The sequence below is a fragment of the Trematomus bernacchii genome, unplaced genomic scaffold, assembly GCF_902827165.1.
Source record: "Trematomus bernacchii unplaced genomic scaffold, fTreBer1.1, whole genome shotgun sequence".
Classification (NCBI taxonomy): Eukaryota; Metazoa; Chordata; class Actinopteri; order Perciformes; family Nototheniidae; genus Trematomus; species Trematomus bernacchii.
Genome location: NW_022987683.1, coordinates 258673 through 284730, shown reverse-complemented (window position 1 = coordinate 284730; position 26058 = coordinate 258673). Strand labels below are relative to the sequence as shown.

Genomic DNA, 26058 nt, shown 5'->3' with positions numbered 1-26058 from the left:
ATTTACGGCCCGGTGCGTCCGGCGCAGCCGACCTTCGTTTCGCCCCAGCTGCCAGAGGTATGGCGGTGTGTGGGGGCGACATGGCAGCAGCCATTTTAAACGAAGGCCCCGATAGCCGCCATGGCTCGCGATCGTGGATCGCTCGGACACGACATGTCCAGGTGTGCCCCCCCCCTCGATGAGAGCCTGGCGGCCCATCTGCTTCCGCGGCTGGTTGGGCGGAGGGTAAACGTCCTCTGCCCCGCTGCCCCGGGACCGAGACACCTGGAATATCTGGATAAGTTGTTCAAGCTCGGTACGCAGATGGCGGCTGCGGCCGATAATCTTGGCGTGTTGGCGTCTTCCTGATCACCCTCAGGCAGACGCCCCCGCCCTCCCGTATCAGGACGAGAGCGATTATTCGGACCACGCTGTTAGTCAGATGAGTAATCTGATTTATGGTGTGGCCACCGCAGCAGGGCGGATGATTTCCCTGGCCACAGTGGCGTCTCGTCACGTGTGGCCAGGGCTCACGGCCCTATCTAAGAAGGACCGAGAAGATCTCCTCGGAGCCCCCGTGTCCACGGAGGGGCTCTTTGGGTCGGTCTCCTCGGTCACCCAGCGCTTCAGCCGCCTAGAGGAGGAGAGAGTCCAGCTTAGCCGCATGCTATCGCTGGCTCCTCCTCAGGCCCCGCTACGTGCCCCCCTCGCCTTGCCATGCAGGGGAGGGAGCGTAGTGCGACAGTGAAGCGGAGGGAGAGGCGCCGGCACGGGGGTCCCGTAGCTGCAGCGCCCTCCACCTCTACGGCCCACCCCGTGGGACCGGCATACCGGCAATCACGGGGAAGGGCTGCCCGACCGAGGCAGGCTCCGCAACAGCAGAGCACCCGGGTGGGGAGCTCCATCTTCGCGGAGCTAACTGCCTATTTAATGCCCAGATCTCTGTCAAAACTTTTAAAATAAAGATGGTGTTGATCTGTATCCAAGTCTGAGTGTCCTTTGTTTCCACAATACACTTGCACATGTTGATGACTGTACAAATTCCCCACTCGCCGCCCCAGCTATAGCTCCCGTTAGGGAGGAGGCTAGTGGGAGTGCGCAGATGAGAGTGATAAACCGCAGGCAGCACTGTTATAGTGCGGTGCGGGTACAGGGACATTATGGCCGACGTTTTTCTGTTAGAAAACATTCTATGCCTGAAGCTAAGACTCCAAATAATTCTGTTTACTAGTGTGATAGGGGCTGCATTATAGCAACGCCCGCACTTGTAAAGAGGCGCGTGGCGGTGCGTTCAGGGGCCTTAGTAAAACACACTACGCCTGTAAGAACTCCGGTTAATGCTGTTTTCCATAGTGAGGAAAATAGCATTATGACGACGCGCGGCCCCCCCCCCGAGAGCGGGCCGCGGTGCGTTCATGGACAGAAGAAGCTCCGATTAATGCCTCTTTCTCTCTAAGAGGAAACAGCATTATGGCGGAGCGCGCGCTCTCACGGGAGCGTGCCGTGGTGCGTTCAGGGACCTCAGTGGAAAATCTGCCGTTTTTTTCTCTGAGTGGAAACTGCATTATAGAAAAACGGCCCTTTCTGTGTCAGCCCCCCATGGGTCAAACCTCCTTTTATGGAGGGTTTGACGGCGGAGTGGGCCACCAGAGAGTACCACAGCTTCATAGCTGCGACCCCACAGCTGAGGGCTTGCCCATTAACACAATGTTATGGGGAATGGAAACTCAGCTGTGTACTGACAAGGTGGATGGACAGGACGCTGAAACGGGGCTATTCACTCCAGTTTTGCAGCATCCCACCTCCTTTTATGGGCATACGAGAGGTAAATCTGTCTTCCCAGGAGGAGATGGGTTTCCTCTCAGCAGAGATTCAGGCTCTGGTGCAGAAACAGGCTGTGTCTGTTGTGCATCTTCAGCACAGAGAGAAGGGTCTTTATTCCATGTATTTCCTGGTTCTCAAGAAAACAGGGGAATTCAGACCTATTCTAGATCTCCGGGGTCTAAATCGTCATATTTCCAGCAGGAAATTCCGCATGTTAACTGTGAAACAGTTACTAGGGCTTGTGCAGCCAGGCGATTGGTTCACCACCATCGACCTGAAAGACGCATACTTTCATGTGGAAATTGTTCCAGAGCACAGAAAGTATCTGCGTTTTGCCTTCCAAGGAATAGCCTACGAATACAACAGGCTGCCGTTCGGTTATTCCCTATCCCCACGCACATTCAGCAAATGTGTGGCCACAGCGCCTCAACCGCTGCGCGCACACGGCATGAGAGTTTTCTTTTACATAGACGACCTCATAGTCATGGCTGGGTCCCGGGAACAGGCAATGTTTTGCACAGCACAATTGATCACACACCTAACCAAATTAGGTTTTGCGATCGATGGGAAAGAAAGAGCACCCCCATACTTCGCCAACAGGCGTTGTATTTGGGTGTGGTGCTCGATGCAGACGCGCTGCGTGCCACCCTGTCAGAGAGCAGACGTGCGCCCCGTCTCAGGGCGGTGCACAGGCTGCGACAGGGGGCAACAGTGACAGCTTTAACTGTCATGCAGACTCTGGGTCTCATGGCGGCTGCTCACATGGTGGTCCCGCCGGTTACTACATATGCGCCGCCTGCAGAGGTGGTTCCCCAGCCTGCGTTTGGAGGCACAAACGACGGCTGGTGACCATCCCTTCCCCCCTCAGCGGGGGCAACCTCCGGTTTTGGGGGTCTCCGGACCACCTCCGGAGGGGGTCTCCACTGGGACGGGTGACCTCCTACATCACAGTGTTCACGGACGCATCCGGAACAGGATGGGGAGGGACCTGCCTGAAGAGAGCTATAGGTGGGCGCTGGGCTCTGACAGAGTTTCGACACAGCAACCTCCTAGAGCGGGCAGTAGTGTTAGTCCTCCGACATTTCATGCCCCTAATTCAGGGAAGACATGTAATGGTCAGGTGCGACAACAGCACCACAGTGGCTTATATCAACAGGCAGGGCGGAGTCCGCTCCGCCTCCTTGTTGACCACAGCGGAGGAGCTGTGGTGATGGGCCTCAGAGGTGGTGTTATCTCTGAGAGCCCTCCATGTCCCGGGACTGGAGAACAGAGGGGCCGACCTCAGGTCGAGGGGCGGCCCCCTGCCAGGCGAGTGCTTCACCCAGAGGTGGTGAAGCAGATCTGGGCCCAGTTCGGGAGAGCAGAAGTGGAACTGTTCGCCAGCCGGCGCAACAGCCACTGTGCCCTGTGGTTCTCCATGGCCCTGAGCGACGACCCGCCCTTGGGGGTGGACGCGTTTGCACACGAGCCATGGCCAAGGAAGCTGCTATACGCCTTTCCACCGCTGCGTCTCATTCTCCCTCTCCTGGGGAGAGTGAGGCGAGAACGTCTGGCAGTCATTCTGGTAGCACCGAATCGCGTCGGGGCTCCGTGGTACTCAGAAATGACACAGATGAAGGTGGGCCAGCCCTGGGCGATCCCCCAGTTCTGGGGAGCGATGTCTCAAGGGGCAGGTGCAATCGGGGCGTTACCCACTCTGGGCCGTCCTCTTCAGGCTTGGCTCCTGAGAGGGACAGGCTGAGACAGGGTGGATTGTCTGACAGCGTTATTCAGTCTATCCAGGCAGCTAGAGCAGAATCCACCACAGCCTGTTACAGGCCAAAGTGGCTGAGATTCCAGCATTGGTGTGAGGAGCGGGGAATAGAGCCCCTATCTTGTGAGTTGGGCTCTATTTTATCCTTCTTACACTTACTGGTGGACAGAGGGCTGGCGCATTCCACGGTGAAAGTGTATGTAGCAGCCATCTCGTCCTGTCATGAGGGATTTTGGTGGCAGGTCAGCCTTTAATCAACCATTGATGTCGCGGTTTTTACAGGGGGTTAGGAGACTGCGCCCTGTAGTGCACGTCTCCACCCCGCAGTGGGACCTGCCCCTAGTGCTCGAGGCTCTGGCCTCGAGACCATTGAGCCTCTGGAGCTCTCCCCTCTGAAAGCATTGTCGTGGAAAACAGCTTTGCTTCTTGCCTTAACGTCAGCCAAAAGAGTGTCCGAGTTAACTGCTCTGTCGGTGCACCCGAGTTGTTTACTAGTTTGGGGTGGCCGGAGCGGCGCAACACTTAGACCGAACCCCTCCTTTGTGCCTAAAGACCTAAGGAGTGCGTTCAGGTCGAGGGCTATTCAGTTAGGGGGTTTTAGTCTCCCCCCCATGGGGGGCCAGGGAGGCTAAACTGCACCTCTTCTGCCCGGTGCGTGCGCTAGCATGTTATGTGGAGCCCACGGCTGCCCTTAGACGCACCGAACAGCTGTTTGTGTGCTTCGGGGGCGGGGTGATCGGGAAAGCTCTGTCCAAGAAACGCCTGGCAGGCTGGCTCTGCGAGTGCATTGCACATGCCTACGGACAGGCAGGGAGAGCCTGCCCCACAGGGATTCGTGAGCACTCCACATGGGCTGTAGCTGTGTCAACAGCCTTATTCAACAGTGTGGAGGATTTATGCACAACGGCGTCTTAGTCGACGCCAGGCCCCTTTATAAGGTTTTATCTCTTGGACATGTCTGGCTCTTTCTCCTCGTCTGTGCTTGCTGGGGCAACACAGGATTTGTAGGGGGGGGGGGAGGGGGGTTGTGGGTCAGTTGGCATCTGACCCCCTCCCCGGACGTGATGCACCTTCACCTTTCCTGGGCCCTCTGAGGGTCCAAGGATAGGCAAGGGGCGCGCTGGCCCGTTACGGGCGGAGGGGCCGCCCCCCTCCTGCCGAGAGGCAGGAGGGGGATAGCCCCCCCACATTTGTAGTCCTCTCACACTCTGCACGGGGTCAGTGCTTGAGTGTGAGGCATGGGCGCTGGCGCTCTCCCTGTTATCCTTAGGGATTCAGGAAAGCAGGTGCGTAGCAAGCCCATACGGGGCAGAGGGGGCTCTCCCCACCCATCTATGGGCGGGGGGGGGGGGTCCCCCGGCACTGTTTTTTGAGCACACTTTCTGCGAGGTAAGCGCAGCAGGGTGTGCTCTGTCAGCCGCAGCCCAGATTTCTCCTCGGTCACAACCGGGTTAAGGGAGAGTGTGGGGCAGCAGCTGCTGACCAGAAAAGCCGGTCAGGGGCAGTAGGGTGGAATGGTGTTGGACGACAGTGCGCGTATACATCAGGGCTCCACCCACTGTACCCATAGAGTCCAGTAGAGGGCGGAGCCTGTGAGAGATATAACGGGGGGTTACGTATTGTAACCCTAGTTATATAAACACAGGCGGAGCCCTCTACTCAGGGCACTGTCTGTTCTATTCCGCTCGCTGAAGAGAGGTATAGGATGATAGTCAGGAGGCGAGGCCTCCTTTTATACGGTGTGATGCGTGCGCATTCAGGTAGGCCCGCCCTGGGCCGGCTACGTCTAAGTCTCAGTGGGAGAATGCACGCGGTATAAGGTAGTACCCATAGAGTCCAGTAGAGGGCTCCGCCTGTGTTTATATAACTAGGGTTACAATACGTAACCCCCCGTTACGTCTACAATTAGGAGGGTGAGTAATTAAGCTTTTATTTCTGTAACGTTAAACTTATTGTTTTTCTTTAACAAGTTTGACTGCATTGAAAGACAGAGAAGGGACAATATGTGCATTCTTAATGAACATACTTTCTATTTGTTATGTGTCAGGGTGTTATGCTACAGGTCCATGAAGACAGGCCCCACAGTGAGTTCAGGATGAAGTGTTGTTACTGTCTTAGTTACCGTCCGGTTAAACATGTTCCTGGGGATTTGGCACGCCCACAAATGGCAGATACCTGTTGTGTAACTTGGCTTTTGGAATTATTTTATTTAGTTTTAAACGCTGTGCATCCTATTTAGTCATTCCTCCAAGAGCTTCTACTTTATCTTGACTGCATGTTCAACCTCAGTATTTGTTTGTTTTTAAGCACATTTGAATGCAGATATAAAACTGCATTTCACCAACCATTAAACAAGGAAAGTTGGAAATGATGTTAAAAGTACTAGTCACTTTTGATATTTGGCAGATATTAACAGATACATCCTTCTCTTGAATTTTATTTTAAAGATGAAAACGCAAACAAATGTTACTATCTAATTTTCTGCAGTGGGACAGCTGTGTCAGTTAAATTACCGACAAAGTGTGACGACATAAGGCTTCTCATTCCTGGGTACACTTGAAAGAATCTTCTGAAGGTAAGTGGGCTCATTACATGGGTGACCTATATATTTTAGATTCTTCAAAGTAGCCCCCGTTTGCCTTGATGACAGCTTTGCACACTCTTGGCTTCTCTCAGTCAGCTTCATGAGGTCGTCACCTGGAATGGTTTTCAATGAACACGTGTGCCTTTTTGGAAACACTTGCCTTCTTAATGTGTTTGAGACCATCAGTTGTGTTGTGCAGAGGTAGGGTTAGTGCTCAGTGGAAAGCCCTATTTGACTACTGTTGTAATCCATATTATGGAAAGAACCACTCAACTCAGTGAAGAAAAACGACCGTCCATCATAACTTTAATAAATGAAGGCCAGTCGATCCGGAAAATGTCAAGAACTTTGAATGTATCCTCAAGTGCAGTCACAAAAACCATCGAACGCTAAGATGAAAGTGGCTCTCATGAGGACCCCCTAGAGTTAGGGGTACCTCTGCTGCAGAGGATAAACACATCAGAGTTACCAGCCTCAGAAACCACAAATTAAAGCACCTCAGATTAGAGCCCACATAAATGATCACAGAGCTCAAGGAGCAGACAAATCTCAACATCCACTGCGTGAATCTGGCCTTCATCGTCCAATTGCTGCAAAGATCCACCTACTGAGGATGAACAACAAGAAGAAGATAATTGTTTGGGCCAAGAAACACAAAGAATGGACATTCAAGTATGACATGCCATCCCATCTGGTTTGGGATTACTGGGACCCTCATTTGTTTTTCAACACACAATGACCCCAAACACACCTCCAGGCTATGTGAGGGCTATTTGACTAAGAATGAAAGTGATGGAGTGCTGCGTCAGATGACCTGGCCTCCACAATCACCCAACCTCAACCCAATTGAGATGGTCTGGGATCAGTTGGGCCGCAGAGTGAAGGAAAAGCAGCCAACAGGTGCTCAGCACCTCTGGGAAGTCCTTCAAGACGGTTGGAAAACCATTCCAGGTGACGACCTCATGAAGCTGACTGAGAGAAGCCAAGAGTGTGCAAAGCTGTCATCAAGGCAAAAGGGGGCTATTCTGAAGAATCTAAAATATAAATCATATTCTGGATTGTTCATCACTTTTTTGTTTACTACATAATTCCATATGTGTTCTTTTATAGTTTTGATGTCTTCAGTATTAATCTACAATGTAGAAATAATTAAAATAATTAAAATAAATAAAAACCTTTGAATGAGAAGGAGTGTCCAAACTTTTGACTGGTACTGTATATACAGTATATATATATATATATATATATATATACTGTATATACAGTATATATATATATATATATATATATATATATACAGTGGAGGAAATAAGTATGTGATCCCTTGCCGATTTTGTAAGTTTACCCACTTGCAAGGGGATCAAATACTTATTTCCCACAGTTAAATGCAAATACATTTTTATTTTAGATATCATCTCAATTTCTGGATTTACTCTCACTGTTAAAATATTATTATTAAGCCTCCTTTTAGTATAAGGCTCTCTAACCAGAGGTTATTTGCTTTGTTAGCTAACATTATCTGCTGGTTATGTAGCTACTTGATTTATCTGCTCTATAACATTATAGAAAATGGGGGAACATCTTCAACATTAATATTGTAGAAGCTGGAAATGTTTGGCAATTGGAGCTAAACAACAACTTTCTGTTAACCGATTCATCCACATTCAGTATAATGTTTACAGTAGTGTTAAGAATTACTGCTGGATTTGCAATTTGTTGCTGTTTCCTTTTCACGTTGCAAGTCTTGAAGCAACAATAGTGTTTGCCACGTCAATTTCATTTATTAGATGACATGGCTGTTCCAAATATAAATGACCAAGGAGTCTTTACATTTAGGAAAGATGTGGGGCATATGCAAGTGTTTATAGTTTCATGTCTCTATGTTTTTAAAGAGACACATAATTAGGAAACCTGAGAAATCCTGATCTTATATTCTAAGTAGGTGTTGTTGCAATAAATGTCCTCTAGATGTCAGTAATCCATTTATTTAAAATGTCATGGAGGTTGTGGTGCCCTTGTATGATGTAGCAGTGAAGAGTTTCAGGTTAACGGTTGAAATTCCATTTTAATTCAATCTAAAAATGTCTCTCACTTTCAGAGTCTGAACCTGTGATTAGCCGTGGATCAGACTGGATGTATGTGGACACACCTAGCCTCACACACACACACACACACACACACACACACACACACACACACACACACACACACACACACACACACACACACACACACACACACACACACACACACACACACACACACACACACACACACACACACACCTGTTGCACCTGGAATTTAAAAAAGATGATTATTAAAAAATAGTATAGTAAAACTATTTAAATAAATGAAGTGATGATATTTCTGTTTCCTTTAGAAGTTATTATACACTGTATGCTGTGATTCTGATCTGGGAAACAATAAAGACATTCATAGCCAGTCTGCAGATGTGGTCTCTTTATTGAAATAGTAAACAGTAGTAAGTATACATGTTCACAATATATGGAATTAATGGTATTTTTTATTACGTAAATATGTAGAATCAGATACTGCACAGAAACTAAAGATTAGAAATTCTGAGTAAAAGAAAGATCATATATGATGCTGAAAAAAACTGTCATGTTTACTTGTTGACAATAGCACTTTTATATTGAATGATCTTTTAAGTGATAAATACATGTACATATATGATATCAGGTACTTAGTTGAAAGAAAAAAAAGTTGTTACAGAGTTGTAGCAAAGAAAGTTACATATCATACTCGTTTAGGTAAGAAAATGAAAAACAAAATATTGACCAAATCTAATAGATATAACTTTCTGGAAAACAATCACATATCATCCTTAACTTGATTCTAACGTTTTTTATCATGTTTACTTGTTGACATGCTAAATATGAACTAAATTATCTTTTAACTGATTTAAACATGTTAAAATGTGGCATTTGATGCATCCCAAAATGAAAACTAACATAACACATTTTGAATAAAAAGTATAACATGAACATTAAAATGTAAATATTTTTTAACTAAATTCTAAATTGGAACAAAAACAAAGATTTCAGGTTTTTGGTAAGAAAATGACATTTAGCACTCAAAAAGGTAAGAAGAAACTGCATGTGTAATCTACATGTTGACATTTAGATTGAATGATATTTTAAAACATTGAATTTGTAAATATTTTTAACTGATGTTTTTATGTTTTTACAGAAACAAAATAAGAATAGATTCTAACTCTCTGGGAAACGGTCACATGTCAAACTGAACTTGATTACAACAGACTTTCTGTCATGTTTACATGTTGACTGTACCACCACTAAAACACAATGATTCATTCACTGATTTAAAAATCTAAATGTGTGGCTTTTGATGCAGCTCAGAAATTAATAGACAAACATTATAAATGTGTCAATACAAATGTAAATAATAAGAACCAGATACTTATTTGAAATAAGATGAACAAATGAAGACATTGTCTAATCTTCCTGTTGACATGAAGACTGAATGATATTTTAAAACGTTGAAATGGAAAATATTTTTTGGACAAAACCACAGAAAAACATGAAAGCAAATATTTTGCATCTGTTACTTCAAGGATGTAAAAACTCTCAATCAAATCAAATTAAGATAATTGGCTTTATAATAACAGTTATCTATACCAAGAAGGAAGGATTCAAAGTGTGATTTAATCAAACTGAAACGTTTACAAATTCCTTGTAAGTTGTTGTTGAAATATATGGGCAACCTTGCCATCTCATAAACAGCATGTTACTTTGTGTGCTTCTCTTCATATAAATCAAGTGTAATCTAAATGTCCATGAGAGGATGATGACTGTAATGAGGAGGACGGGACCCTCTGTGAGCACGAAGCTTGTAGTTTCTCATTTGATATGAAATGACTCTTTGAGGCTTGCCTCTGCTTGCTCAGGTGTGATAAGTTCCCAAGCTTCAGGAATATCAGCAGGCTTTGCATCGTATGCTGCTGCAAACTCATCATTGAACTTTGTCAGTACATATTTCCAGTAGTCTGATGCCTGGAGGCTTGCATCTGGTGGGGTTTTCCAGTCCGGATACTTTTCTTTGTAACGCTTGTAAGGATGGGATTGATCATTTGTATCACTGCAGCGAAAAGAAATGTCACTGACCACAGAGGAAGAGCATATGTCAATGCAACGTTTTTGTGTTTCAATCCATATTCTTCGACCCAGACCATCTGGTCGATGAAGTGAAGCGAAGTGCTCAGTGTGGGCTTTTGCTCCTGCCTCACAGGGTGCTTTGCAGAACGGACACTGTTTACCACATCCAATCAGTGTGTTGAAAAGCTCGTTCTGAGGATTCACATGAAGGCTCTGTAGTTTAGTTTGGATGTTTGTTTTCTTAAACTTCTCTCTAAGAGTTTGTGCCATCTCCTTCACACACTCAGTGAGCCAGTGAGCAAACTGTTCCTGGTTGGCATTGTTCAGGATCATGAATGCCCCAAGAGCATCCTGGGAAATGACCAGTTTGTCACCAAGTTCCTGACAGACATCTTCAAAAAATGACTTTAGTTGCCACTCTTTTCTGTTTTAGCTTTCTGGATAGCATTATTTATGCTGTTGACACATGACTGGAGATGTGGATCCTCAAACATCGTAGACCCATTTGAGAAGCGTTCCAATATTTTGTTGAGAATCCATTCCTTCACATATTTCTCATATGAGCAAATAAAGCTCTGGTACTTTTTAAAGTCATCCTCTGAGAGCAGATCCAGTAAAAGTGAATACTGGAAGGTCATTCTTGTGCTGAACTCCTCTCTTGTCCTCATTTCACCAATGATATCAGGAACCAGGGAACAGTTGACAAAGTCTTCGACTGCAGGCTTCAAGCATCGGTCTGTGAATTCTTCTGCCTTCTTCTGGCACTGGTCTACATTATGGAACACATCTTTAAAATCAGCAAGAAACTTTCCTTTGTTTTCATTCAGACATCTGTAGGGATCATTCTCATGGAGGAAATCTTGATGCATTTTCTGAAACCTTCTGGCTGCGTCTGCACAGATGTGCTGTTTCAGAGAGACTTCAAAAGTGATGTCTGTTCCAACTTTGTGATTGTCTTGCAGCCTCTCATCAATCATGTTTAGAATCTCATCGATGTAGGTTTCATGGTAATTACTCTTTCTTTGCACTTTGTCACTCACCATCTGTGAGCAAACTGTAATGATGCTGTCAGCTGTTTGTTGTACAGCCTTTGCATTACCTGGTATTTTAAACCACTGTTTGATTTTGACTGCACCTTTATTCAAGAGTCCTTCAGCTGTATATTTAAATGGCCCCAGTCCACATTCTGTCAGGCTTTTTTGACTTAACAAATCACTTGCATGACTTCCCTTGGTTGATAGATTTGTTCTCAGGCGGTGAGACACACTGGTGAAAATGTCATCAACCTTCATTTTTGTAAAGGATAGTTCCTTCACTGTTTTAGTCCACATCTTTTCAAATTCTTTGTCCAGCTCTTTCTCTTTCATCTGGACTTTTTTCTTCCTACATTCTTCAATCAAAGCACAAACTCTGCCCTCTAAGTCCTTTGTGTGGTTCACCTTGATTCACTCAAGTTTTGTCATCCCCTGTCTGATGTCAGATGCAGCTTTGAGTTGATTAAACACAGAGCTTTCCATTTCTCGTCGAAGGCTCTTCGCACTGTTTTTAAACTCCTCTCTGTATCCTTCAACAAGATAGACATGACCCTCTGTTTGCTTGAAGTACTGGTCCAGATTTTCCAGAAGCTTTGTTTCCCATTTAGACAGCTCAGTCAAATATTCATTTTTCAATAGCAAGAGAAGTTCTCTCATGTCAGATTTGTTAGATTTATCAGCAGCTGTACCAAAATTGGAGATTCTTGTTTCAGCTTTTGTGACCAATGTGAACATTTCTTTTTTGAATTCCCATTCCCATCTGTTGAATTCTTTGCACAGCCTCATGTATGCATCAGCCACGAGACTGTTTCTGAAGCTGAAGATGAAGTTTTCATGTTTTACTGCCGTCCACAGGCTCTTCATCCACTCTGTAAACTCCAAGATATTATTAGCTGATGATCCACAACTTCCCAAAATGTGGATGATGCTCTTCTTGAGCTCATAAACAGCCTCGCTGTAGCCTGCATTGACTGTTGCCATCGGTGGGTTTCCATTCCAGAGTCCAGGAATGTACCAGTTTCCAGTGTCTGGACTGTACTCCATCACATCAGTGAAGCTCGAGTACTCTTCTTTCTTTTCCATTTTGGCTGCTGCCTGGGTCATCTCGTTTAACTGCTGCAGGAGCAGTTCCCTGTCTCGCAGGTTCTTGTCATGGGCTGAAACATCCGACACATTCTGGTGAACAAACTGACATTTGGGCTTCTTTTTGCCCACCTCTTTCATCCTGAGGAAAGCGTGTACAACTATCTGTAGGATGTCCTTCATTTCTGTTGAATTCTCCATTGCAATATTGATGATGGTGATATCACTCAGCCCCACAACAAGTGTTGCAAGCTCATTGTCGTGCTCATAGCTATTGTCCAGTTGTGCGAGCTCTGGTGACTTTAAGCCCTCGGTGTCAATGATCACCATGAAGTCACAGTTGAAGTCTTTTCTGACATCTTCATTGATTTTAATCAGCAACATAAAGGCACCTCGAGTGCATCGACCACTGCTGACTGCAAACTGCACTCCAAACATGGTGTTGAGGAGAGTGGACTTTCCTGTGCTCTGAACTCCAAGAACTGTGACTACCAGGATCTTGTTCTTAGGAGACACCAAGGCATTGAGCTGAGAGAGAACGTCAGTCACCCATCTGAGAGGTATGTTGGATGCTTCTCCATCTACAAGCTCAAGTGGAAATCCAGCAAGCATTAACTCAGCACATAGCTTGGGGAGATGCTGTAGTTGTTGACGTGCTGGGTCTGTTTCAGGAAGGGAAAGGGAAGCTTCATAGATCTGCCCCATTTCACGGAAGAAGTGTTCAGTCCCTAATGAGCTGTTGGAAAGTTGTTGTTCAATCTCCTTTATCTCTTTGTTCTCAGGGTTTTTGCATTTTTCTTTGTACTGATCCCTGAGGTCACACGGTTTTTCTCGAGACACGTTATCGAGGTTCATTCGCAACCATTTCAGGAAATAGCACCTCTCTATCTTCTTCTTCTTCTTCTTCTTCTTCTTCTCCTTCTTCTCAATCCCTGGGCTTGATATTGCACAGATGAAACATCTCATTGCCTTTGAGATGTCCTGAGAGTTCTGTTTTTCCCGAAGACGTTTTTTTTGTAGCTGAAGATCACTTTTGTACTTTTCTATATCTTCAGACCCAACATCCTTAAGTCGCAATTCTTCATTCTCCAAGCGAGTAAGCTCCTTCCATATCTGGCCTTGCAAGGGAAGCTGAGCTTCTTTGTATTTAAGAATGTCTTGAATTTCTGCAGTGATGGCATCTGCATTTTTCTTGGCATTCTGGCACTCTGGAGAGTCTTCATCAACACAGATTCCATGTTCATGGGCAACGTCAGCCATCTTCTCAATTCCCATCTTCATGTTTGAGTTTTGAATTACATTGCTGACTTTTTCCCGCAAATCTTTGACAAAGTCTGCATCATTCATGCGCTTAGTCTTTAAAAGGATGTTGCTCTTGGTTAAGTCCAACTTGGTAGCTACCTTTTTTACAGCATCTAATTTGAAATCTTTGCTTTGACGGTTGCCCACCAAGAAGATCTGGGCCTTGTGGTTTTGGTTGGTTAGCAGCTCACACTCAGAGTCCAAAGCATCAAAGAACACAAAAACTGCTGCAGATGTCTGACACAAGAAAGCAAATTGTGTTTCAAATGAAGCAATGTCCCCACGAAGGTTAGCTACAGCAACTGGCTCGCTGAAGACATCCATGTTTTTGTTCCCACAAGGGAGGTACCAAGTCATTTCCACCAATCCATTGGATATTCTCCTTGGACTGTCACCACCCTCCATGTTGCGGTGAACAAAGGTGTCATGGTACTGCTGAGAACTGCTCAGAAGCTTATTGAGGATCTCTGACTTGGACAAGGAGCACTCACCCAGTCTCACAAAAGATATCATTGGAAGTTCAGAGACAACAATTCTCTCTTCAATAAATCCCTTGGACTCTGAAAGTGACTGAGGTCTGTACTTTTTAACAATGTCTCTCATGGCCCAAAGCATGAGTGTGCACTGCTTTGTGTCACAGTTGGGAAGCAACAGAGGCACGGAAAACTGACACATGGACATTTTGAGGGCCATTTCCTGCTGTACAAAACCATCAGAGCACAGGAAGAGAGCAGTGATAATATCAAGGGGATTCAGTGTGTCACCTGAATGTGTACTTTCATCGAGACGATCAAGATCTAAGTGATCATCACAGTCTGATTCATGTGAAGGTGTACATTTTACATTCCTAGCTGTCACATTAACCATCATTAGTTTCTTCAGAAAATACCATGGAAGATCTGAATTACACTTGGGAGGTTCATCAGTAATGGTCTTCTTGTCAATCCTAAGAAGTGTGCTTAGGGATAGCTTCTCTCTGTAGAGGTGATCCAACCCCAGTTCCTCCAAAAGGCTCTCTAGGTGTGTCGCTGTAGAAAATGAAAACAACAAATATTAAAGCCTAAATTGATTATTAAACATTCATGAGCATGGATCAACATTTATTATAACAATTTTCCTTTCCTATAGTTTATAAGGTACACATTGCTTAACCTACAACTATGATGGGAAGTCAATTATTAAACAGCTTGTCTAATAGATGAATCCAGATCCTTCAACAACACTAGAATCAAATGAAGAGATATACAAATCTAATTGTCAGATTGCAATGGAATTGTCAGTGAAAGGATTTGAAAGAAGAGATTGAGACGTAATTTACATCAAATTACAGCAGGTTTATAAAAATGCAATACACTGTGTTTGACATTGGCATTGATAGGTGAACATTGAAAGAAACTATCTTTCATGTCTGTCATGATCAATCATATCAAACAGATATATATAATGCATGGTTTAAGCAAACACCGACCGGAAAAGGAAAACATATAAACTTGTTTGCAATTGTACTGTGCAATAGTCATTTTTATGTAAAAGCATATTTTTTTATAAATGTCCCAGCACAGTTATGAGGTCTCAATACTTTAATATATATATATATATATATATAAAATACAATCTTTTATTGCCATTTATTGGTTGCCTTTTTTACCTGCTATAACACTTTTGCTGTAACACTGTACATTTCCCCGCAGTGGGACTCATAAAGGAATTCAGATTTTGATTCTGATAAGTGCGCATACATAAAATGTGTGAGCCAGATTAGCAGTAAGGGTCATATGTGCTATACTGGCAGTAATATATCTATAACAGCTTCATTAACATGAAGAAAGGCTGTTGCTGAGAAAGTTGCTCTAAGAACTCACTGCTGCTTCACAACAGATACATTCGCTTGAAAAACAAGAAGCTAACCTTGAAGCAATAAAAACAAATCTCAGAGCGGTAATGGAAAAGCTTGAGCTTCAAACTGATCAAATAACAACCATGGAAGCCCTGGAGTATGGTGGAGGATGATAATACATGTGTTGTGGTGGAGCGATACTGTACTGGTCAACCAGATGAAAATGCTGATGTTCATAATGAAGAACATAGAGCAAGACAATAGAAAAGTCTTCATGGGCCCTTACTTGCGTTCAATCTCAAGCAATGGAGACCCACATAGTAAACAAAAGCATCAGCAGCGCAGCATTACTCCAGCCAAGTCAGACAAAGTCACAATCAAATAGCAAAGAAAGAGTGACTCGATTTAAGTAATGCAGCGCCAAATCAAAATGACTGAAATGCTGCCAAAGGAGCAACGCTTAACATTACATCCATCCAGAGAAATACACATCTTTAAAAAATATAAATTAGAGTACCTTCCATTTATTGAGATGTTGTTCAAAGTAAAGACTTGGTGAGAAGGTTTCAATAAATGAATTCTAAAAAGGACTAGAAAGCCAAGAGATTGCTCGAAGAGAACTATGGAAATGAACTCTTTTGCAGCAGCTTGTTTGGAGAAAGGTCAAATTGGAAAGCCATTAACAGTGAAGATAGAAAAGCACTGCTCACTGCTCAACTATTTGTCTTTAAGGATGTTGTAACTCAATGGAAGATATTGATACCTTCCTTTAAACTCAGGGAAAAGTGGAGAACTGCAAATTCATAGATTCAAACAAAATGAAAAATGCAATCTTTCCAGTTTTGGTTGTTTTCATCTAAAGACATGATACTGATGACTATAAAGAAAGTAGTTTTGCAACAGTAAGTGCAGGTGCATGCATAGAACTCAGTGACGTGCGGTGAGGTTCATGGCTGGTGAGGCACTGACTCACTGAGTCAGATTTACAAATATTATATTTTGACCTTAATCGAAATATTCTGTTATTTTCAAAAGCTTTTTTAGTCTGATGCTTCGATTCATTTTAAACAGACCGTTCAACAAAAGGATACCCAAAATCTAAATATTGGATTGTTCTTTCTTAGTAAGATCCCATTTTCATTACAAATGTGGTCTTACCTTGACTTGAAGATGAAGTCCATGCTATCCTTCTGGACAACAATCTCTATTACTTTTTTGTAAAAGTCCTCCTTATCTTCCTGTAGTTTAAAAAGTCTAGTTTGTTGTTACGTCTACCGTCTCTGCGTAGAATTACAGTAGCAACAAGAACCTGTGGGCTCACGTGCGCCCCCTTCAGTGCGGCAGAGGTTATGGCTGCCTCCCCTGGTGCATTTTCATTGCCGTTGAGACCAGCGAGCCTAAATATCATATATACGTGAAATAAGTTATTTAGAGACTATGGATGGCGAGGATAAATGTAATAAAGGGATCTACATACATTACATTGGTGACCTACAGTGAGATGGTAACAGGCATGTGCTTAGGGCCCGCTTTCCAGCCAGTTTCTGTGGGGTGACGCATTCTGAGGTGAGGCAGATCTCATCTGTGCCTCACCTCACCCCACAGTAACTGGCTTGAGCGCGCTCACAAAATAAGTGCCCGCGCTAAATTAGTGCCCGTGCTCCAGCAAGTTACTGTGGGCTTACGAGAGGCAGAGCACGTGCCTGCCTCACTTGTCATCGCTCCCGTAGCGGAGCTCGGCAAATTTGCTGATTTTGACTATAAAAAGCGATTAGAATCATACATAAATCACACTTACAACACAGATCAGTGGAGACATTTTATTATTATTACTATTTCGTTTTTCTTTAGTTGTTTTTCCGTTACATTGGAGTATGAGGCTCTGCCTCCCCTGCCTCCACTGACTGCACGTCGCTGATAGAACTGCAAAAGAGCAAAACATGTCAGATTTACCAAAAGACAGATTTACGCCAGAGCTACCACCATACATGTATGTCAGAGTTATGGACAGCTTGATGATGAAAGCCCTTCAACAGTTATGTGCGTGTAAACAAATTATCAACATACATGTATTGATCATAAACTCAAATGCACCTCATGGATCCTGGTTAATGGCAAAAGCTCTGGAGACACCACCCAGATCAAGAGGTCTGATTCTTTTTATGACAGATTTTGTTTCTTGCAAAAGGTCCCAATTTATCTAAAACTTTTGCAAGAAATTGTCTGATTATTTGTATGACAGAAACAAACATGCTGGAAAGACCAGTGAGCAAAGTTATCTCTCTGGTGCCAGTCTCAAAATAAGGCAAAATAACTGATCAACCCTCTGTCACAACTAGAATGTAGATTTCAAAGGCTGAACCTTTTATATCTGGCTCCTTTTTGTTACAATAAGTGCCGCTATGTAGGCCAGTATTTTTTTTTGTGCAAAATGTCAAAATAATATTGTCACCCAGTAGAGACCTCTATTTATGGAAAATAAAAGACTACAATTCCCCAGCACCAGCTTATTGAGATTCAGATATATGGGCCGATGTGACAGAGTTCTCAACCGCTCAATTATTTAACGTTATCATCTAACGGTAAGAAAAAATATGTTGTAGTTTGCTCATCATTTTTCTTTTGCCACCTTTGTTTTTATAGTAAACCATACAATACTGATTATATTTGACTTACCTTTGGGGGCAGATGGTACAGTTGGCTTGCTAGATGTTCCATCAGCTTTCTCTTGCCCAGTTTCACTGGGCCACGTTGCATTGTTACTCTCTACTTCACCAGCATCTGGGTCCGAATGCAGAGACTCTGACTCCATGCTGACCTGATCGACTTTGTTCTGCACAGGAGTGCTGGGCTCTGTGGGAAAAAAACTAAAGGTTTCACTAAAACTTAAAAAATTCATGTTCCATCTGTTGACAGTTCTGCTGTTTAAGTGGCCGTGTCAGACCTGACCTTTTACCTCACCTACCTCTATTAAGCTTACCATTGATAAAAAGATGCTAAATTGGCTGTAAATAGAAAGGATGTATGTTTCCATCATGTATTTTCAGACATGTGAAACCAGGCATGTGAAACTAGATAGAACATTCTGAACTGTTGACCTATGCTGGATGGGGCAATAAAAGCGTAAAAGTTCCAGCTACCATTCTGAGAAGGCGCTTGTGGTTTTTGACACCTTGAGAGCGGTTACAACGGGTACGAAGACAATGAGGCACAGGATGCAGGCGGCCTACACACATATTCAAATCAACTTCCTGGGCCAGGGAATCATAGAGACAAGCTGCTTCTGTTGCCTCTGTTAATAAATGAAGTCTCTGTTCATAATGAATTAAAGTATAAAGTTTGTATATTTGAAATTGAAACGTTTAAAGAAAAAAACGTTGTTAAAACATGACATTGACAATGTGTTCTGCTTTCATGAACATTTTTCATATTCCCTCTTGTTAAAATTGCATATTATTACTATAAGTCTTGTTTTATTTTAACTTTACATTTTTAATTCTTCATTAAGTAAAAGTTGAACATATGTGACCTCCTTCTCCCTCAAATACCCCTTTCACACCAACGCAACTCCGGTTCAAGCTCCGTGCTAGAGCTTTTCAGGTTCGGAACCGGTACTTCGGTTTAGCTCCGGCTCTTTTCACACCGCTCAGAGACCGACTGGTGCTGCCGCTGCTGCGTCATGACGTCACAGTTTACGTCGCTGATTTTCTCCCCAACGGAGCTCACCTCACAACAACAACGGGCCGGGGACTGCGTTGCTTTTAATCATACGAAGCCAGATTAAATTAAATAACGACTTCTCCAACCTTATACTTTTCTCCAGAGTGCTGTGGTTCATTGTTTATTAATGTGTTTCAGCGGCATTTACCGACCGCTGCAGTGCTGGCTGCTCTTCAACGGGAGTTTATTCTCCCGTTAGCTCCGGGTTAGCTCACACGGCTCTAAAGTATTCACTGTCTGACTGTCACACAAGCAGCTGATACATATCCCCAGTTCCCCTTAAGTGAATGTGTGTCAGTCTGAATTGACGCTGTTTGGCATCACAACGCTGTTATGAAAGTTTCTCTGGTATAACATGGGTGATGTTAGCATAGCAACCGAAGCTAAACTGACTACTTGCTAAGCCGTTTTCTACAGGCACTTTTTACCGACGTATTTTTCATTATGATTCTACTTGTGATAGTCGGACATGACAACCTGTGCAGCCCATGTATTGATTCCATCCGATAGCTACTATAATAACAAACAAAACGTCTGCCTGCTCTCCACAATGACCAATAACAGCGAACGGATGGTCAAAGTAAGGTACAAATAAACAGAATCACACGAAGCCTGGTTAGTGTTGCCTGACTTTATAAAGCGTGTTTTTTTTTTACAAGTGTGTGGTTGCGTTCTAGTCACTTTGCTCAGCACTACTGCTTGTTACAACTTTTATTTGCCGTACTCGCCTTAACTGTTAGCTCAGGTTAATCAGGTTAATCTCGCCCCCCTCCGACGTAAGCGTGACGTATGCGGTTCTTGCTTCTAGACGGACAACTTTTTGGTGCTCGAAACGAACCGGATTCCGGAGCTTAGAGGCTGCTCCGCTGCGGTGTGAACAGGAAAACCCGGTGCTTTTCAAGCACCAGCACCGAACCGAACGATTTCAAGATAGAAAAGGGGAAACTACCTGATGCAGAGAGGAAGGAGGCAAGAGACTATAAAAGATGATGTGTGAAGAGAAAGGGGGGCTTTTGGGGCTTTTTGAGGCTTGAAGGCTTGGGGGAAGTTTTCTGAGGCCCAAGCCCTGGGCCTGGGCTTGGGCTCTTTTGGACGGCTTTTTTAGAACATTTGATTTGTGAACCTGTTGCTTTTGTATTTTGACTCTGTGTCTTTTGTTATTTTTTGGATTCTTGTAACCCTATATTTTTGTTAAAACCTTAATAAAACCGGCTTGTACTTTGTACATTTCAATCCAACACCTGGTCTCTCTCGTGGTTTCTGAAGGTATCTGCTTGGTCTTAGAGTGAGGTAAGAACTGAAAAGGCTGACATTAGTTGATCATTTTGGATTTTAAATTGTTTAAGGGGAATAGAAACTCTGCTAAGGTTAAACTATAGTTTCACATTGGTTACTGTGGTTGATGTGGTTTTGATTAATGTTGAAATATGACATATGCTCTGCTGATGTGGTAATGTCACTGCTGTGATATTAATGTTTGACTCTGGCTGTGTTTGATATTACTTTTGCATTGTTTTAATTGGTAACTGGGGATAAAAATTGGGGGTTAGGGATTGTGGGTCCTGAAGCTGCCCTAATTACCAAGGGGTCTCCCAACGACACAGGGTTTCCCCTCCAGGGGCAGTTTTGATACTGCTCTGGGGTTCTACCAGCCCACCAACACCTACTACACTATACACTCCGTTTTTGCTATCCTAGCGGTCGGACATCCGTGGCTGGAGTGCCTAAAATAGGGATACGACGGGCAGTTTGATGTTAGAGGCCACGCTGTAAACGCCCCCCTAAACAGATTACGTTGATCTTGCGTGTATATTCTGGGGGGTTTAGTCCTAAAAAGATTGGACGGCCATTCACCGGAGCCTTATCAGCACCGGAGAACGGTATCGGAGACGGCCTAGATATTAACGTTGGTTGTATCGAAGTTAGATTCCTTTTCACATCAATGTTTGTCAGCATTTTAAAGTGCTGTTTGACTCCCAAGTAAAGGCCACAAACAGCCCCATATAATTATCCAAAAGATCCAGAAACAGATGGTATTGATTTGATTTTCAGATTAACTCGTGAATACAGATAGCGAGGTTGCTTCGCTTTGATTTCCATTGTCTGAAATCCTTATGATGCTGAAGGTACACTCAGTTCTACTAATCAGTGCCTTAACTTTCACAGGGCTGGAGTCATTAACAGTCAAACTGCCGCTGTTTGTTTCACAGGAGTAATCTAACTGTAGTCTAAACCCAGCAGAGTTTTCAGTTGGTGGAAAGCCAAAATAAACCTTGTCCTGGTCAGAATTAAGAACAGTTACTCCCCCTGGTGGAGGAACATCTGTCACAAGAGAAGAAAAGTACATCTCAGTATCTTTACATATCGCTGCGTATATATTTGTTACAATCAGGGCCGTCCCTCCCTACAGGAAGATCATGCAGACTGCGTGGGACCTCACCTCGCGGAGGGGGCCTCATCTTGCGGAGGGAGCCTCAACTGAGCCGCAAATGCGGCGCACCTATGCGTTTATGCGGCGCAATTAGTTTGGTGCTGCTGGATTGTTCTTTCCTTCCTCACGGCACGGGTCAGGGAAGGAATCTGTTTCTTCATGAGGTTCCTTAGTAATTAAGAACAATATGTTTAATTTTTGTTATTCTAATCTATAAATGAATCATGCCATATTCACAATAGCTTATATGACAATATTTATCTTGCAATTGTAATTTAATTATGTACCTCCTCATCAGGGTTATCCATTGCAGAAACACTCTCAGCCATCTCACACTCTCAAGATTCTTCAAACAGCTTGTCAATGAAAGTGTTGGAAAATAACTGTTACAACATCTAATCTAATTTAGATTCAACACCAACAACTATATTACACAAATCTCAGCTCTGTGAACTCTGCAGCCTGCTACACTACAATTTAGATTAAACAAAAAGAACCAAATGGTCAGCACTCTTTAAGTGCCGTAAACATGAAGAGTAAGGTCGCCTATACCTTTAAGAGAGAGAGGTGGGGAAAGTGTGCGGCGCGTGCATGTAGAGTGTGCATGGGTAGAGCAAGCGATTGTGAGCGAGCATGTTTCTGGAAGTGAACGGTTTGTTACAGTTAGCTGTAAAACAAAGTTGTGAATGAATTACATAACATGTTAGTTGTGTCACAAATACAACGGCCTCCCCAGGAAAAGCTTGCCGGTCTGCCTTATCTAATGGCGCATTTCCATTGCAGCGCGTAGCTCGCTTTAAGCGTGCCGTGTCGTGCCGTCCCCTTTTTTGGTTGTGCTTCCACTAGGCCTCGTTCCGGCGCGGCACGGCGCGGGGCCACTTTTTCCCCTCTTTTCTGGCCCTAGAAAATTGTGGTTCTATCGGGGCCAACAAACAGGGCTGAGTCGGGCTGAGTATGCTAAACTAGAGAGAGGAGCGCTGGCAAGAGGGCTAGAACTACAACAAGATGGACATATTTGACCGTGATTTAATTGTAATACACGTTTCAAAATGATGCCGAAGTAACAACATACTGATACCGGTTAGTAAAAACCATGAATTAATGCTTTGTCAAGTCTGCAGACAGACGGCAGGCGAAAAACCTTTTAAAATTCGTGTTTTTCTAGATGGAGATTGGCTAAGCTAACGCAGTATATGCCCCGACCGTCCACACTCACAACAACGGCCTATACAGACATAAATAAAGTAGCGACTGTATTCACCATGACACAGGCAGTCTGTGGTGTGTACTTGTTTAACTTTTGTCGAGTTTCTGAACATATATAAGGAGCTGTGAGCTCTGAGTGCTCACAGCTAACGGCTGTGTTGTGTTTCTGGATTTCTCATTGAAGATGACGTCACGGCTCCGCCTACACTGCGTTACTATAGTAACTACCCCAGTTCCTAAACTGTAATGGAAGCGCAGCATGAAGTGAGTCGGCCCTGTTAAGGCCCAACGCGGCCAAGCCGTACCGAGCCGTACAGAGTGTGGCCGAGGCCGACCGTGTAGTGGAAATGCGCCATAAGAGTGGGTTATTGAACCCCGAAGTCTGTTGCCTCGGCCCTGGAAGACTGGAGACAGTCATCCCCTGTATTACTACGGTCTGGGAGCCACGCAGGAAAGTTCAACAAGGCTATTGGAAGCCTTTAAAACTATGTTACATATCAATAAAGGAAAAATACAACATCAATCACAGACAAAGAAATTGTTTCCTACCTTTATGGAATAACCATGGTGAAAGGCTGTTCTTGATTCCCACAATCTTTAAACTACTCTATATGCAATATTTTGTTATAAGTTCATTTGTCCTGAGTCAACAGCTCTGCTCTTCTCTGGGAATGCAACATTGCAATGGGTGTGTCCTTTTATACTGCTAAGTGAAGTCACTTATCTCCAGATAAAGATCACTTATACTGATCACGTGGTTTCTCGGAAAGATGATTCCGTTTACAGTAAATCATTAAAAAAACGTTATAAAACTCACCGCAGGAAGCGTCTGCAGACAACCACTCTGTTCTTTATGATACTGCTATCAGGCTTTTAAATACAGCCGCGGCGCCAGGATTTCAATGTAATTTCGGCTGGGCCTGTTCTAATAGATGTTTCTCGTTAACAAAAATGCAATAAAATGTAATAAAAATAAATGCCTGCATATCATTGTAGGCAACTGTGTAATGCATATTTCCTATAGTAATGTAAGCATTGGGTTGAGAGGTCATGTGTTGTGAGCATGCGCAGTCTGTGCTAGAGTGGTGAGAGAAAAGGGTGTGGTGTGACTCGACGTTAAATAAACGGAGGCATCTGTGACGCTCCAAAAAGTTCCTGAGTTTTTGTTACACAGAAGTATTCTTGAAGCCTTAACACCTCGGACGTTACATTGGTGGCAGCGGTGGGATTGGCTGAGGAGGACCGCGAAAAGACAGCATTCACCACTGGCCAGGGCCTATACCAGTTCAAATCCATGCCTATGGGTCTAACCAATGCACCCGCTACCTTCCAGAGGGTTATGGAGCTGGTGTTAAGGGGGCTGCCATGGCACATCTGCATGGTGTATCTTGACGATATACTAATTTACAGTAGTTCGTTTGAGGCCCACATGTCTGCTTTGGAGGAGGTCTTCATTCGGATTGGGGCAGCTGGGCTTAGATTGAACGCCAGGAAGTGCCATCTTGCCCGTGATCATGTGGTATTCCTTGGTCACGTCGTCTCTGCCGGGGGGCTTCGTCCTGACCCCCGTAACACAGATAAGGTGAAGACTTGGCCAGTTCCACGGTCCGCTACAGAGGTGCGTGCTTTTCTGGGTCTCTGCTCTTATTATAGGAGGTTTGTGAGGAGTTTTGCCCAGCGTGCTGCCCCCCTCAACCATCTGACAGGAAAGGATGTCCCTTTTCAGTGGACGGCGGATTGCCAGGGGGCATTTGAGTTTTTGCGGGATGGTCTTTGTGCCGAACCTATCATGTGTCACCCGGACTTCACCAAGAGTTTCGTGCTGGGTACAGATGCTTCGCAGATTGCTGTGGGGGCTGTGCTGTCACAAGAAGTGGGTGGCCTGGAGAGAGTGGTGGCCTACGCTAGTCGCTCCCTCACAGCAGCTGAACGGCGTTGGTCCACCTACGACAGGGAGCTGTGGGCGATAGTGTGGGCAGTGCGTAATTTCAGGCATTACTTGGGTCTTCTCCCCTTCACAATTATCACAGATCATCAACCTTTGTTGGGTCTGCGACGACTTCAGGTTGACAATGACAGGACCGGCGTCGTAGCCGTTGGGCTCTGGAGCTGGACCCATACGACTGGGTGATTGTGCACAAGAGTGGGGCCAAACACACAAATGCAGATGCCCTTTCACGCAGGCCTGACACCCCTGAAGCTTTGGAGAACTCAGGCAGTCTCGATGCCACATCCGCTCCCTTGAGTACAATTCTCCCTGGCGCTGGGGACAGTGGTCCTAGTGATGTGTGTGCTGTGGGGACTCCTGCCACGGCCCAAGCCCAGGGACCGATTTCAGGCCCTCCTTCTCCTGACTCAGGGTCTTCAGTGGACCAGACCCTAATCTTCACTGCCCCTCTGAGGAGTGACGCGTCCAGAGCACATGTGAAAAAATCATCTTCCAGACTGTTAATATTGTTACTGCTATTACTCTCTGGTAATGTTAACATTAACCCTGGTCCTGAGTGTTTCTCTGCTTCCTTGCATCATTTGCTAACTCCGAATGAGTTTAGCTGTAGGCAAGGATTGGGTTTTCTGCATGTTAATGCTAGAAGCCTAGTGCCCAAATTAGATGTTTTCAAGACCTGGTTTTTAGTTGCTAAGCCTGATATTGTTGTAGTTTCTGAAACCTGGTTAAAACCCTCTGTCACTGACACTGTTATTCAGATTGATGGATATAATGTATTCAGAGCTGATCGTAAGGGCAGAGCTGGTGGTGTTGCAATATACACTGCTGAGAAACTACAGTGCTCTGTCCTTCACTCAATTTCAATTCCAAGGCAATTTGAGTTGCTAGCAGTCCAAATAACTATAGAAAATGCTCCTCTCACTGTTATTGGCTGTTATAGGCCTCCATCGGCCATCATGGATGCAACTACTAGCCTTACTGAATTGTTGTCTAAGTTTTCTTCTGAAATCATTTTATTGGGTGATTTAAATTGGGACTGGTTAAGTGATAAATCTTCACAGTTTAAGCAGGTTTGTGATTCTTTGAACTTAACTCAGCTTATTGATAGTCCCACTAGAATAAACCCTGCCAAACCCAATAACGATACCCTTATAGATGTCATTCTAACAAATGCAGCTCATAAGTATGTGTCTGTTGGTGTTTTTCCTAATGATATCAGTG

At 44.3% G+C, this 26058-nt stretch overlaps 2 protein-coding genes across 2 annotated transcripts in view; both read right to left on the bottom strand.

The window, feature by feature from the left end:
- Positions 1–26058, bottom strand: part of LOC117487736 (up-regulator of cell proliferation-like) — a gene marked incomplete in the record, with an annotated part of 233858 nt that overhangs the window by 87794 nt on the left and 120006 nt on the right. The window contains 1 exon segment of the mRNA XM_034136395.1: positions 18209–18385. Within this exon segment, the coding sequence (XP_033992286.1) occupies positions 18209–18344 (136 nt within the window).
- Positions 9068–10797, bottom strand: LOC117487741 (interferon-induced very large GTPase 1-like). Its single transcript, XM_034136399.1, has one exon. The coding sequence runs from the start codon at positions 10607–10609 to the stop codon at positions 10022–10024; it is 588 nt and encodes a 195-aa protein (XP_033992290.1). The 5' UTR covers positions 10610–10797; the 3' UTR covers positions 9068–10021.